The sequence below is a fragment of the Megalops cyprinoides genome, chromosome 18 (assembly GCF_013368585.1).
Source record: "Megalops cyprinoides isolate fMegCyp1 chromosome 18, fMegCyp1.pri, whole genome shotgun sequence".
Lineage (NCBI taxonomy): Eukaryota > Metazoa > Chordata > Actinopteri > Elopiformes > Megalopidae > Megalops > Megalops cyprinoides.
The window spans coordinates 26,611,117-26,627,687 of NC_050600.1; the positions used below are offsets into that span (position 1 = coordinate 26,611,117).

A 16,571-nucleotide genomic window follows, 5' to 3' on the forward strand; every position below is an offset into this window, starting at 1 on the left:
GGTTTGGGCTACATACAAAAAGTGGGCTCCCACAGCATGCACTCCAGAGCTGGAAGAGTAAAATATATCAAAATTGTGAGCTTTACAAGATATCTTTACAGATATCTATCTAAAATGCCTTGCCTGTGTCTAGTTGCTGAAAAGGGCCAATCTTGACCTGGTTAGCATTTTATCCAAACTGACTAAACAGGATGAAAATTGGATTATCATTTTATGGTACTGAAGACTTAGTTGATGATAAAATGTTACCTCAAATCTGATTTAAAACAGCATGGAGCAATTAACTTAGTATAGGACAGGTGGTCACAGCAGATCTGTCTTTTTCAGGGCTTCCAAATCTCAGGCATGCACTATGATATGTTTTGCTGAAGCATTTTCTCACCTTCTCAAAGCAGCAGTATCAAGACATATGTGTAAGAGTAGGAACTTTTCAAAGCCAAATTGTATTTTGAGTTAATTAAACTCGGTAATTAGTATTCGTTTATTTTGTTGTCCACATTTGTTGTCGTTATGTTGTTGTCCATACGCTTTTAATCGTTTTCGCCGTCAGATTGTGTTCCCTGTGCTCCCGCGTAATCAAATGGAAAACAGACTTCGTTTGAAACTCCTGCTAAACTTCCAATCACGATGTAATCCGTCCCACGACTATGCTTCAAAGACAAGAATCACAACTGAGTTTCAACGGCACCGAAAGCGCGTGAAAAATCTACGCATAGCCATGGGCTTTCTCCGCGTAATTTTGAACACGGTGGAACTAAGTGGAAGAAGACCTCCAGCTGCCCACCGCTGGCGACATTATGTTATGTTTAGGTTATGATTATCGTATGGTTACTCTTCGTTACAGTTTTTTTGCCCCATGATATTTTATCGACCACATTTCATCGTTCAACGATGGGTTGGTGTTAAATGTGAAGATACGTGTTTTTGTAGCGATGACATATGTATAGCAGTGCTTATAATGGAAAGATATGTATACTTCTAAGCGCGCAATGTCCCTTGTTTCCTACACTGTCACCTCTCCCTTGCAATTATGGCATTAATAACACTGGCAATATGTATCTTGCCACAACAGCCATTTAAGTCGCTCTAGCGGCCAATAAATGTAATGACCCTTGCATAAGAACAAATGTAAAACATCAGTGAGTACTGATGACAGCAGGAGTAAGTTAACATCGCTTATTGAAGTCTTTTTAATTATTTGGGATGCACAGTGTGAACAGACACAATAATTACATCCAGCATATGACTCGTAACAAAATGATTCACTTCTGGGAAACGCTAATGTGAACTTTAAGTGTGATTTCATCCAGAATGTTTTCATTTGGAATGTCCTTTGAGGACACGACTTCCTATCAAGAACAATAAACAAGAACGCTATATTAGCTTCAGTTAGAGCGATTCTAAAATCAGAAATAAGGAACAAACTGTAAATCTAGACGCCTACATGCATCAGCATCTAGCTTTGTGATAGCGACGCAGAGAATGCACAGAGGGATATTTAGCCTAATGGTTACGGCAAACGTAATTGTTCCTATCCCTTATAGTAATTTTACAGTAATTTGCCACCCATTAGCGTTTTGTTTATCTATCGGTGTTGCCGCTACAAATTAAATCCCGACACTCCATTTTCAAATAAACTTTAACCATACTGCAACTATGTCTACTGCACCATATATGCATATACAATTATGTCCTCTGTATACACTTTACGCAGACTCACTTGGGGTGCAACCAATGCACTTACCGAATAGTTCCTGTGAGGTGGGGCTTTCTCTTCAGATTGTGTGGAGATTTTTCAAGAAGTTAGATAGAAGCGAGACAAATGAAGGTGAACGTCGATGCTCTGGTCCCTTTTTTTAGACGAGTAATTCGCCCTGAGGTAGCGGAGTGGTGCGCTGTGTGGACTGTGTGATTCTCCCCAGGTCTGTAGGAGAACGATCAGCTGTGAAGTTATAGGTATGGAGCTGCCGGGGGGAGTGGAGTTTCTCCAGTTTTTCAGTGCGTCTCCAGTGGGACTCCGGATTTGACGCGTGGACGTCTGCACGATTTATAAAAGGGGCAGGCTTCCCCAAAAACACTACTCCTTTCATTCGTTGAACAGCGTTTCCAGTATGTATAACTGGAATACTAACAGTTGTCATTTACTAAGTCCAGTCTTCATTTGCTTCAAGTATGAAATAGGCTCTTCCTTGTATGACTGCTTTCTCAATACATACAGTATGCGAAACGGGAAAAGGATAGTTCAGTTGAAATTCATCAGCAGGCCAGTGTTTTTTTTTTATGGGATAATAATTAAGGTTTTTTTTTTTTTTTTGGAAAAAGTTCTCATGAGTGAATATAAGAAAAGTGGCCTCAATTTCACGTAGATCTGCCATATTTTGTGGATTAATGGGAATTCATTACTTAAGTCACGTACATTGCCACAATATCCAGCATGCAGGGAAGTGATCACTTTAATTTTATCGCCCTCTGCAGTTACAAAATGAAAATGAGTTCTGAATGTGATTTTATTCAGGCTCCAAAAACGATTACAAACTTCCTTTCAACTGGACATTAGTAATGCCTCCAACCATTACACAAAGGAGATTTGATTAGTTTATTTGAGTTATAATAAAGGCACAAGCCAGACAAGCCAGAGGCCAGAGACATGCATCAAGGTTCAGTTTTACAAAAGGAAATGTGCAAAACACAATAAGCCATAAGCCACACACACACACACACACACACACACACACACACACACACACACACAAAATACAGTGGGTTCCAAAAGTCTGAGACCACATTGAAGATCTATAATATTTTCACGTAAACCTGGAAATAATCAAAAAGTTTGAGGATTCAGAAACATTTTAAAACACAAGAAGTTATGTCATGTAAAATGAAGAAGAAATATTTAAGATTCTGTACTATTTCTAGGTGAGCAATCAAATTTAAGCAAATTTGGGGCATTGACCAACTTAACTCCTTTGTACAAAAGGTCAGATTTCCTTGAGTTTTATCCTTTTCATTGAAGCATGCATTCAGATGACACTGAAGTGGATTTGATCTACTCATCAGAGGCTTGTTCAAGTAACTCAACTTGCAGCCAGTGTTCACCTGTTATAAATATGGCTGTGCCTCAAGTTTCCAGCAGATCATTGCTTACTAAGTAGCATTGTGATAGTGGGAAAAATGGCATCAGAACTAAGTGAAAGTGTCAGAAGTCAAATTGTTATTCTAAGCAAAGAGGGGCTTTCTCAGCATCAAATCATGGCTAGACTAGAGGTTTCTAAAGGGGCAGTGCATGGAACTCTGAAAGGCTTTGCAGAAACTGGATCAGTTGTATCCAAAGCATGATCAGGCAGGCCAAAAGTGACCACACCATCAGAAGATCAATATATCAAGCTTAGTTCCCTGAGAGATAGAAAAGCAACATCATCACAGATACAGAATTTGCTAAATAAAGAATGCAAGACTCCAATCAGCAAAAGTACTGTCAAAAGAAAGCTGTCTTGTAGTGGTCTCAGAGGACGAGTGGCAGTTTCTAAACCACTTCTCAGGAGGGGAAACTAGGGGAGAACTAAGAAATACCAGCATTTCACAGTGGATGACTGGAAAAAGTCCTATTTACTGATGAACCCAAATTTGACATTTATGGCAGTAACAGAAGGGTGTATGTAAGGAGACGAACAGGACAGAGAATGATACCCCAGTGTATCAACCCAACAGTGAAACATGGTGGTGGGGATATTCAAGTCTGGGGGTGCTTTGCCTACTTTGGAGCTGGACACCTGCACCAAATTGACTACACCCTGATCAAGGAGAAGTACCACTCCATTCTTCAGAGACATGCTATACCCTCTGGTTTGCATCTTTGTGGGGAAGGATTCATACTGCAGCAGGATAATGACCCCAAACACACCTCAAAGCTATGTAAGAACTACTTGAAGACCAAGGAGTCCTGACTGTCATGGACTTTCCTCCACAGTCATCTGACCTCAACCCCACCGAACATTTATGGGGGCACTTGAAGACTGAGAAAGCCAAGCATTCTGTGACATCACCAGAAGCTCTTTGAAACATTGTCAAATCATGCTGGGATAACATGGGTCATCAGGTTTTGCACAAACTTGTGGAGTCCATGCAAGCTCAAGTGCATGCTGTCATTACATTGTCATGTACATTTTTCAAAGATTCAACTTTTCACTCAAATTGTTAAGCTGATTATTATCATTTGTAATGAAAAAATTAGTATTAAATTCAAAATTAATTATTAATTGTTAATTAATTAATATTACAATGCAAAATAGAAGTATTTTGACTAGTGGTCTCAGACTTTTGGACCCCACTGTGTATGTGTGTGTGTGTAATATATATATATATATATATATATATATATATATATATATATATATATATATATAAAGAGGCATTCAAAGAAAACAACATAAAAAGGAAGCCAGGTCAATCAACATTATATTTTTATAGGGACAAATACTTATTTGAGCTACTGAGATGATCATATCATTTCTAACTCTAACCAACACTGACAGAGGGGACAATGCTGTACAGAGGGATGGAGTGCATCTGCTCAAAATGCAAATATACCATTATCAGTGGGGTGGCCTCATTGAATTATTCAGGCCCTTGGCTACATGTCAAAGCCAACCCATCAGGCACACTTGGCTAGTCATTTGTGAAAGGGAAATGGTTCATTAAAGAATTTCCATATGATTCAGTTAATGGTCTATGGCTCATAATCCCTGGAGAGCACCCACAGTAAAACTAGTTTTCCACTTCTCTTTAAGCCACTGAGAGTCTTGGAGCTGCACTTTATCCCCAGAAATGACCAGCGGCATGAAAAAGTTTGCAAAATATGCAGCCCTCCATGGCCAAGGCAGAGAAGCCTGAGGATGGCTGTGGACAAAGACGTATGATGATCAGGTCTTATTTTGTGTTTCGTGCATTATGTGTCCTGTGATAACTGAGATTCTCCTGCCACTTTCACCTCATTTCCAATATTGACCATGATCTTTAACTTGTCAACCTGCAGAAACACTTACTGCTGTTTGAGAATTTACATGACAGGGAGACTGTGTCTCCATGCTGTCACAGACCTGTACAATGCCCCTTGAAAATTATGACATCACAGAAGAAGGGGAAGGGTTGTCTCCATGCTGTCATAGCCCTGTACAATGCTGCTTGATAAGGAATCTACAAGGCAGCACCGTAAAGAGGCTGAAAGCAAAGAGCAATCAAAGCCTTATGTATTGGGTAAGGTTACACCTGGTACCCGTAATTGAACACTGGACGGACTGACACAAGTCCCACGTCATTTTTCCATGGCAAGGCACTCCACATGCTGAACATTATCTTCATTTAACAGACCAGTCCTTGTAACCTGGAAACCGTTACAGTGTAGAGTGACTGAATTTCAATTTAGAAATAGATACAGAGTTTCCTTGGACATGATGCTGCAGAGCCTAAAAGACAACAAAACACCCAACAGTTAAATATTGACATACCATTAAATGGAGGCCACGTTCCAGACTGTGATCTTTAACCTACATCTAGATGTATCAGAGGGCATTATCCTGGGCTGTCTGAACCTGGCTTTCTTAACCTATGATTCAAATTGTATACCCTGGTTTGGTTTAGTAAGTGAAAGTTAAATCAAATGGCAATTCATTTGACAAATTCATTCTGTAGCCTAAACGTAAACGGCTAACCCAACATACGTAACACGAAATGCTTAGATACCGTTCCGGTATGCCCCAGAGCCATCTCAAAGATGCAAAATCGCGCCACTAATGGTAGACTGCAACAAAAAACATGAACAATGTACAACCAAATAGACCGAAATTGACACTCAAACCGGACCGCTTGAACTGTGCTTCACACTGCTTCATTTCCCTTTAGGAATGTATGTGTCTGATGTGTTGATATGCTAGCCACATAACTGTAACAATTTCAATTAGCCAGCTAGCAAATTTACACCGCTCTATTGCTATCGGTTACAACGCAATGTCAAACTATTCGATGCTGCAATCGCACACCTGCATTTGGCAAAAAGGCCATCATCGTATAATAGGAATTACTGTCAAATCAGCCTTCTTTTCCTACGCACACAACGTAAGCTAGCTAGCTACTTAGTTAGCTTTTCGTCTCCCCAGCACATTCTGTGCTAAATTGCTATCTGCCACTGACATTGCAAATGCCAGTCTTAATGTGCACAGCTAATATAAAAGTATAATCTGTCGTTACATGTCTGAATGTATTTATATTAATCTTTTTGCCAGACCACGGGCGTCAGACTTGTAGCTATCTAGCTAGCGCGCGAGCTTGAGATTTCTCTGGAGCTACATCTGGTTCGGCCGCGGCATCTCATACGTTTTCCTCAACCTCTATTTCGGTGGCTTTTCCATCAAGTCTCATTCGGTCAACACCAATGTGTGGAGGAAATAAATTTTAATCCAAGACAAAGGACTGTTAATCACAACCGCCACGGACGGATTTCTTTATCTTCATCACCGCAGTCCTGAAACATTTGACCTAAGGCGTGTTTCTAAGCCTCTCTGTTTACAAGTTCAGCAAAACGTAATACCATTGGTCAGTGTTCATGCGGTACGTTTTGATTGAAGGCGATCTGAGCCAATATATATCCGGACTGGGACCAGTCATGTTTGCGCTGACCAATGAAAGTTCTTTCAGAGAGAGCAACGCTTCTGTGTAGTAGTCGTCAATGGATTGTTGACACAGGCGATGTGATGTTACCGAGAAATGATGCACGTTTTATCCTATTTTAAATAACTACATGATTGCTGAATTCGTATTCGACCAAAGAATGAATAACCACTGAGATATAACTATTTGAAATAGTGTATGGCATAAATGACTGCGGGTTGTTTAGAAAAAGATCCAATTCTAGCTGAGGGGCGCACAATACATGGGAACGGCAGTGTTTCATTATTTTAGTCTGGACCCCTTCAGGAAAAATGCATTAAAATATTCAGCAAAAATATGTATGATGAAGCCGTTAAAATATTCAATATAAATATGTATGGTGAAGCCATTAACCTGATGTATCTATCCTTATTTGATTATCATGGACAGTTGGCGTTATGTATGTAACGGGAAGACATGATCAATGCAAAAGGTCTTGAAGAAGATGCATAATAGCAGTAACTTCATTGTCCTTATTTTCCATCAAAAGAATGATAACACTGATCCATAATACTAATAATAGTAATAGTAGTAATAATAACAGCGATAACAATCTCATCATCATCAATATCATTAAAGATTTTATTTGTATATAATCTTACAGTATCTAAGTGTGTAACAATTTAAAATGTACATTTTTGAATATTACATCATACAAGGCAATTGCTTACTATAAGCACCTAGTAGATTCAGAAAAACACATTTCAGAAAACCATCTTTCTCATGAAAGCCCAGATGCCTGCAACTGAGCCCCCTTTTGTAGCCTACAGCATTAATTATAATTGAGCTGCCCCAGAATGATTCAAGTGAGTGTAATTATTTCATGGTTGAATTTAGCATATTAGCATAGTGACATTCAAATAATTACTGTACCTCCTATTATTTATAAACACATATCATTATAAAATACTGTACATACTGTACAAATAATTTGGTCCATATTTGAAGAATTTATCTTAATACATTTATCATATATAAGATAAAAACATTAAAAGCATAAATGTTCAACTATCAATTCATTTGTAATTCTGCTTTTAGGAACATCTTGTAGAAACAAATTGTTCAGGCCACATGTGCTTCTTAAAAGTGGAATGCACTAAGCCTCAATCTTTGCCCAGTAGAAGGAACTTATAGCAGCACAATATTAAAGAGTTTTAAGATCAGGGATCCCCACTGCTTTTATATTTCCAGGCTGGGCATTCCAAAACATTGGCCTGACAGCAGCTATACCATGCTGTAACTACCCCTTGTCAACAACTGAAGTTAAGTACAGCTGGGCATGGTTAATACTTGGATGGGAGACCTCCAAGGGACACCTAGTGGAAGTGGTGCTGGTGGACCAGTAGGGGGCAGTCCTCTCCCTGGACCTTAGAGGAAACCAATATCCCATAGCAATGTAGGAGATGCTGTCTTTCAGATGAGATGTTAACCCAATGGCTTGACCCTCGGGGGTTATTAAAGATCCCATGGCACTTATCACAAAGAACAGGGGGTTTTTGCGCTTTTCTTGCTGTGTCTTTGTTAAATTCTCTTCCAGGATTATTTGGGCCTTCCAGTCTGCTTCTTAAATTTCCCATCTATTCATCTTCCAGGTTGTCACTGTGAAAGAGATTTGGCTATCGATTCTGCCTGGCACACTAAGCATTAAACATCTTCACACTCTATTTGCGTGGTATATATCCTTATTCAGAGTGGTTTTACAGTTGTGTAATTCTGACAAAGCAAAGGTTTAAGCAGCTTGCTCAAGGCCACAATGGCAATGCCAAACTGGAAAGTGAATGTGAAACTTTATGGAGTGCTACATTCCTCAGCATTGAACCCTGCTTACACAGATGACCACAGCATCACCAGCACAGCCAATACAGCAATGGCTGCAGCCATGAGAAAGCTGAACTGGGGGACTGCCCGCTGCCCTCCATGAAGCCACTGCAGGCCCGGCCCCAGGGGAGATGGGTACAGAGGACGGGCATTCCCGGTAAGTGTGCCTGCTGATGTTTCCTCACCGTTGCGAGGGTCTTGCCCTGCATAATTTTGGACAGCGGCGCCTTGGACCACATGGACCACATTCTCCCAGACATCCCACCTGGCATCAAAGCCCTGAGGAACGGGATCGTACTGGTTCTTCTCCAGGTCTTTGGGATGTGGCCCCCAGTGGCTGGGGGTGACGTTTCCCGGGTTGTGGTTGGACGGGGTGGCCGAGGACGAGCTTATTTGCAGGCGGGCAGAGTCACCGGAGTACGGTTCCTCAGGTACAACTGCCTGCATTCGGGAAGGGGGAGGAATGGAGCGCAACACTCCCGGCTTAGAGAAGCACTCATCCTTCCATGCGTCCGGCCCACTGTGACAATGTGAAGGGCCTTGACTGACGGACTGATTCAGCCAATCAGAGGAACCTGGCAGTGACTGCAGCGATGACACTGGTCGTCTCCTGCACTCCTCCTCTTGGCGAGCCTGTTTAATGTCAAACTGTCAAAACATCAGACAGAAAAGGAATCTTACATTGAAGCACTTAGCATGTGTATATTATTTTGATGTACACAATAAACACATTTAACGTAAATGGTGTATGTATATATGCCAAATATGAAACACAAAGGGAGCAGGCACCTCTGCATTAGAACATGGGTGTCTGCCTTTTTTAACACCATGTTCTGTGTGTGGTTAGCAAAAATGCCAAATAGACCTCAAGAAATGTCTCCATTTAAAACCAAGGTACAAAATAATAAATGTTATTGTAAAGGTACCTGATTAACAGTTGTAGTGCATTTCACTACTTTCTCTTGTGCTCGAGTATCACCCAATGCCTTTGGTGAGTTAGTGTCCTCAACAGGTTTCATCAGGGACATCTGGGGGCTGGGAGGAGTTACTGCGGCAGAGGAGGTGAGAACAGCTGAGTTGCTGGATAGGGAAGACAGCTGTAAAGGGAGATGAGGCTCAGAGGTAACTGGAGGGATATAGGGAAGGCCTGCAACAGGTGGAGAACCAGGATGATTGGGGAAGGTCCCGCTACTTGAGGCAGTCTGAGGGGGAGGGGATGTGGTGACAGCTGGTGGGGTTGCTACAGGTTAGAAAGGTGCAAATGGTGAGGTAGCTTCCAGATCACAGGTTTCAGGAACTGCCCTCGTGGCAATGTGTTCTGGAGGACCCAAACCAAACAAAAAAGTTGGGCAGTAGGTACAAGACCATACGAGCAAGAACACTGCCAACTGCAGGAGAGGAGGAATCATTACATGTTATAAAATCTGTATATTTTGCTCATCTTAGGGATGCATATCTGGGAAGGACAAGTGATAGAAGCAGGATATGAACTGAAGTCTCAAAGAAAAATACCAATAATGTACACATTCATCACCTACATTTCTTCATTTTCTGAACATTTGCTCATAATATACACTGTAGGTGAGGACTTCCATGACCTACAATAATTAGAATTCATTCACTTCAGACAATTATATGGTTAAAAATGGTAAGTTAAGGAAACACATCATAGCACCATTTTAGTGCTAAAATAACAGTTGAGTGACATTATTATGCAATCCCAAAAGCCTCACAGACAATCACTTGATGTGACTTCTCGTGGTTGTACACTCACCCCAGCCTAAGTGACTTACTGTGGGGTGCTAAAAGAGACTCATATTTTTCCTCCATTTGACTGGCGAGAGTGGTGTGCTTGCGCATCTTCAGGGCTTGGATAAGGTCTTCAGGCCAGTTCTCCCTCCGCCTAATGCAGTCTAGCAGCACCTGCATGCCAGCTCCATTCCCCCTCATGTCTGTTTGCGCCCAGATCTCCTCCTTCAAACAAACACAGCAAATAATGTCCTCATTATGTTGAGTAATGTGTGCTTCACTCTCCCTAATGGAATACCAACTGGTTTTAAAAGCCAAATAAGGTGCCAGCATAGCACAATAAATTATATATGATGCACTCTCAAAAATCCAGTGATAAATACTTAGAAGCTATTCTGTTATAAAGTTTTGGTACGATTAAAATTGTTCCTTGATCTTTATGTCACAATTTAACCTAGTCAAGAACAAACGTGGAAGCCACTACATCCATTTCAAAGTATTGTAGTTCTTACTCACAAAGATTTCACCAGCTATATGACATCTCAATAGTAAATATTGCATCATGTTTTTCTTTACTGTAAAATTAATTTCTGCTCTATCAGTAGAATGTAGTAAGAGGCATGTGCAAGTGTGATCAGAGAATGTTGGGTGTAGAAAAGCAAAAAGCAAAAGCAATGGTACAGCTGTATCAGTGTTGCAGCCATACCACCATTCCACGCCACTGATTTGTTTTAACTAGAGTGCTTGTGACAATCCTAGTTATTTAGGAACATTAAGCATTTTTCCAATGGCATATAATGTATTGTATGCATTGTGTCAAAGAAAATTGTAAGATATGTTGTGATATATATCGTTTTGTTGCTTTGGTATTGATATTGTATCATTGTTAAACCAGGTTTACACACCTGAAGAATACAGTAAAAAAAAAAAGAACTCACCTGGTCTGAGCTTGTGAGGCAGCAGAGAAATGGCAAAATCTCTCGCACTTTCACTTTGTCCACAAACTCTGGCATATGAGGCCGGATGAATTCCTCATACAACTTGTCATAGGCAAAACCCATTTTAAATCTGTCACAATAGAAGTTGTTGGATAATTACTGGATATGTCTAATTTTCCACACAAACTACATTAATTTTATTTGTCCTGGAGTTTGTACTAAATACGGGAGGAAATGCCCTTTGATGCTACACCAGCTGGTCCTGGAATACACTACAAAAGGCATCAACCTTTTAACAATGGTGTTCTAAGCCGCCATATTCCTGTTGCATGGATGAAGTCACGGGTGTTTCTATTTATTGAAAAGATCAGGGGCTAAGTCAAGCTTGCCTGGGGCTTGTCTTTTTTTTGAAGGGAGATCGGCATCGGTAGGTTGGGGAGGTTATATCTACCTTTATAATAAATAAATATTATCACACCTTCGGACGCTGCAAGTCAAGTTCTGCTCTGTTACACAGTCTGTCTGTTATTTTGCTATAAACACCTCTTTTTTCAGGGCGAAAATACACGGGGCTAGGCTTAAAATATTCGGGGCTATAGCCCCGAATAATTGGGCCTAATGATGCCACTGGATGAAGTGTATGAGAAGGTTGCATTGGGACTGGCTGCTGTGCAGGCAGTGTATCAAAACTAGCAGAGTCACACTGAATATAGATGCCCCCAATCAGGACACAGTACAGTGATTCATTCCATGCCTACAGTTTGACCATTTATCCAGTTCTCTCAGTTCACAACTATGGGGGTCTGATGCAGTTCACTCACTCCTGATTCTTTCATTCAGTTCTTTTAGTACATGACACCAATCTTATTCAGTTCATTCATTTTGATATCCAATCACTGGGTGACTCCATCCATGGTGACACTATGGTGTTACAGTATACTATAGTATGTACAAAAATGCCACACCCTGGAAAAACCAAATACCTAAACAAAATACAAACTTGAGATTCCAATATTCAATAAAAAGCAATGCAATATTTGTTACATAAATGCTAATGAAACAAGTTGCTAATTTACAGTAATTACTGCACCTTCCCAATACTGTTTTGACTGTACTTTTGCAGTATCATTATTAAGTTGTCTTACATTTTAAGAAAAACAGAATTCATTTCAGTCATTTCTGGACAATCATAAATAAGATCACAGGACTACATTGCAGTGATGAAGCTATGTATTTCAGTGAGTCACTATACTGGATCTTTTAGTCATGTACTAAAAGTTCTAGAGCAGTGTTATTGTGACCACAGGGCACAACTGCAGGTGACTCAGGGTATGTAATGCATATTTAATATCATAGTGAATGAGTTTAGCATGAAGAAAACAGTCTAAAAGATCTTCAGATTCAGATATGTCTCAAAACCATTTAACACAATTAAAGCATGTTGCTCACGTATGTGCATTTCAACCAATTACTTTTCTCCAGATTGGGTGTTGGTGGGTCACTACCACCACCAAACTAGCAACTATCTACAGCATCCCTGCAACAATTGAAATCTACAGTATTTTAGGGGGAGGGGGAAGTTAAATAAAGTGGAGAAAATATCAGAGCTAGTGTGGGGAAAGGGGGTTGAGTGAATCAGTGACTCAGATCTTCATGTTAACTGAATGAAACAATTGAATCCAGTAAAGAGTCAAAATCCTCGGCGGTCCTTCAATGTGGCCCAGCACGCATTTGCATTCACACTGCTAAGAATGTGGCCATATGCGGCCCAGACCACCTCCGAATGTGATCTGAGCGATCAGATCTACGCGTCCTCAATGCATCCACTTGTGATCTGATCACCCAAGACGCATGTTAATGCCAGGTGTGAACAGGGCCAAAATCCTTCTGACAGTGTGCTGCCAAGACATGGACAAAGGAATCCCCCACAAAGGTACTGTGTAACATTGATATAACATCCTCTGATTCATACTCAGTACTTTTTGCTATATATGTCCAAGGTTCATGTAAAAGCAGACAAACTGAAGGGAAGTGGGGAGGTTAAGGGAGAGTTGAATATTTGGTGATGGAAGAAATGCTGCAAAGTCATGTGCATGTACACCCTCTCTGCATGTGTCACCATCACTCTGTGTGTGATAGTACACCCAGTGGAGGGTTATTATCCTATAGTTTTAAAATGTATTACTATGATAAGCTAAATCCTACTCCATTGTTTGGCATTGTCAGTTTAATATTACATGTCCTCAGTGAACTTTTTACATTTTTAAACTTTTCCTTGAAAACCCTGGTGATGCAAAATTACTCACAACTTGGGATAAATGCCCTGATCTGGCTTAGAGAAATGTGTGTTCCCCTCAGGAGTTCCCCACTGAACATATGGTAATCAGCATGTTTGTTATATTATGAACGAAAACTTCAAAGATATATTTATTTTTTACACATCATGTGAAATCTCAAAACCCAATATGCAGAAACATATACAAAACTTGAAACCAATGATTATGGTTATGGATAAATGTTGATCAACATTAAAACAATATTTTACAAATCATGGAAACATGTAAATGCATGAAATCATAAAAATGTCAGCAAAATAATGGAAACACCAAGTGAAAAAGCATTTGTATTTTTAAGTAACTATATTGCAATTAAAAGGGACTATACACTTAAAAAAATCTCCATCTTAATTACCAATATGCTTGTACTATAAGACAAGTTTTAACACCGACATTTTAATGTGTAAGATTAAACATGAGAGGTCTCACAGATTTTGAAAAAGATGCAATGATTGGTGCCTGAATTGCTGGTGTATCACATTGCTGGCACCACAAAAACTGCAAACACAAATGACAAAAACACAAGACAACAACCTCAAAAATTACCACAGAACTGAAACTACTACTCTGTGACCCAGTCTCAACAAAGACTGAATATCATGAGCTTCATAAAGCTAAGGAAGCCTTCAACTTATGTTGCCTGTTAAATATTGTTGTGGATCTGTTGTGCATCCTTGTGGAAGTCACTGGATCTGATTATTATGGCCAGGGAATATGAAGATTTTAGGGGACCAGATGCATCCCATGGTGTAATCATTGCCTCCTCAAAATACTCCCAAATTCCAAGACGGTTCAATATCTCACAAGCAGCTCAATTGCTGGAGTCTTCTCTGGACTCCAGCTGCCCTATTCACAGTAGTCACTGTCTCCAGAAATGCATTTGTACAGGTAGATGTACTTCCTGCTAGGCTCTAGGCCTGACCTCCACTGGTGCCCGCTTTGTTAGCTGCAAGCTGTTTTGACGGGCCATCTCCATATTGACAATAAATATCCATGTATCTGGTGTTTCTATTATTCTGTCTACCGCATGTATATATTCCATATATCACCATTGTTATTAATGTACACACCACCACTACTTCTTTAATAAGACCTTAAATACACCTTACGTCACTTTTAATTGCTGTGCAGCTCGTGTAGGCGGAAGACATTGCAAATAGTGAGCAAATAAAAGAGCATTGATATAAAGAGCTGCTCCTTTGGTAGTGTGTATAACTTGTTTTTATACCAGCAAGGTTCGTTTATGTATTTCTTTCATTTCAATGAAAATCCCAAAAGAGGATTGGGAGTGATCAGAACTACTGCTCGACATGAGTACCATTTATCAGATATAATCATTACCCTATAAATACAGGAAATAACTCGTTCCAAATGAGTCATATGGTGCCAAACTGTCTTCCTACCTGCTGCTTTGCAATAGCTCTGATTAATCCAGACAGTAGCGACTCCCTCTCCTCTCACATCTGATTCTCTTGCCACAGTTTTCAGTGCGCCTAGATCAAAAAATACAAGTAATTCCGGTCACGTCGGGTATGGCCTCTACAGGCGACATTGTTCATTCAGACACATGTTTTATGCATTAAAACCGTGCCACATGCGCATACCTGTCAATTTCACACTTTCGAATGAGTATTTTTCCTGGTTCCTAATTTGTTTATCACCACGCCAAAGTATGACCTGATGTAAAACTCGGCATCAGTACATTATTTGACATGAATCTGCAATCGCGAGTGAAACATAACCGCCCCAACTCCCCTTTTAGTAACTGTTCATCACAGGATCTCCACGGATCCTTCGCGCATTCCATTTTGATAACCTTTTTAAAAGTCATTTGGATCAACCAATCAATTTACTGTAAATGTGTACTTTGAAGCTGCGTAATCGGTGAGGAACCAATGGCTGGTTACTGTAGGCGTGATTGAACTGTATTTTATGGCCGAACAAGAGTCATTCCTTAAGGGACTGACTTCCTCTAGTGGTCATATTGTAGAATGGCAAAGCACGGTATTGACTGCAAAAAGTGTTACCATTATATTTTTCTTCAATCACTATCTTAAGACGGTCAAACTGACCATGTGACATTTACAAATGAACTTACTAAATATTAACGTTATTTAAAAAGCTATTGTATAACAGATTATGTAAATTCTACACAGGTGGCTAGGTTTGTATGAAAAAGTATTTCATGGTGGGTGAATTCATCGCGCGCGCGCACACACACACACACACACTGCTCACCGGTATTTATCGGTAAACGTAATGTGCAGTGTGATAACCATAGGGTTCGCGATTTTAAATGAATTTCCTTTCAAGTATTAATAATATTTTATAAAAGCGGTAGAAAATTCTATTTCTTTATATCAAACTTACATCCATTCACTGATAACAAACCTTCCCTAAGTACCTTTGCAGTCATGATTTAGAGCTCTTAGAGCGCCAGGTTTTGTTGCCTGATGCTGGCGCGGTGTCAAATCTGTCTCTGATTATTAGGGTGTAGGCTATACTCACGATGCTTTGAGAGAGATGAGGTCTGACCACCACTTATGAAAACAGACTAAATAACACAAAAGTAAACATTTCTTTAAAGTTAAATGTGAATTTTATTTCAATGGCTTTGCTCTTATATTACAGTGTGATCATCTTGCAGATTTCTAGTACATTCAAATAAAGAGAAGCAGCATATATAACAGCAAGTGTCATAACACACCATGGACCACTCCCAAGAAACTATAGAGACAGGAGTTAGGAAAAGATACAAAGTGAATTTTTTTTGTTTTTTGTTTTTGTTGAATCTCAGAAAAACATGTAAATACTCTGTAGGTAAAAACCAGAAGTTCTGCAAAAACTCAGCAGAATTTGAGATGCTATTTACATTTCTATTCAGTATATCTCTATGTACAGCGCATTACATTAATCTCAGTGTTTCCCTCATTATTCTTTATCCCTCCTAAATAATTCAATTTAAATACTAAAACTAATCATAACCTTTTATTGGCATCATAACAGTGTCTTGTGTATGTGGTGT

General features: G+C 39.8%; 2 protein-coding genes across 2 annotated transcripts in view; both read right to left on the reverse strand.

Moving 5' to 3' along the window:
- The window catches only part of LOC118793264 (lysyl oxidase homolog 3B-like), a 45,016-nt gene extending 42,919 nt beyond the window's left edge, over window positions 1–2,097 (reverse strand). The window contains exon 1 of the mRNA XM_036551360.1: window positions 1,745–2,097. The gene's annotated coding sequence lies outside the window, so the exon portion shown is untranslated. The remainder of the gene's footprint in view (window positions 1–1,744) is intronic.
- A 6,432-nt stretch (window positions 2,098–8,529) lies between these two features.
- Window positions 8,530–15,312, reverse strand: LOC118793041. The gene is made up of 6 exons (XM_036550987.1): window positions 15,151–15,312; window positions 14,950–15,039; window positions 11,211–11,340; window positions 10,317–10,497; window positions 9,450–9,571; window positions 8,530–9,171 (listed from the first exon to the last, which is right to left on the reverse strand). Exons 3-6 carry the CDS (start codon window positions 11,331–11,333, stop codon window positions 8,530–8,532), a joined length of 1,068 nt encoding a protein of 355 aa, XP_036406880.1. The 5' UTR covers window positions 11,334–11,340; window positions 14,950–15,039; window positions 15,151–15,312.
- Window positions 15,313–16,571: the final 1,259 nt, after the last annotated feature.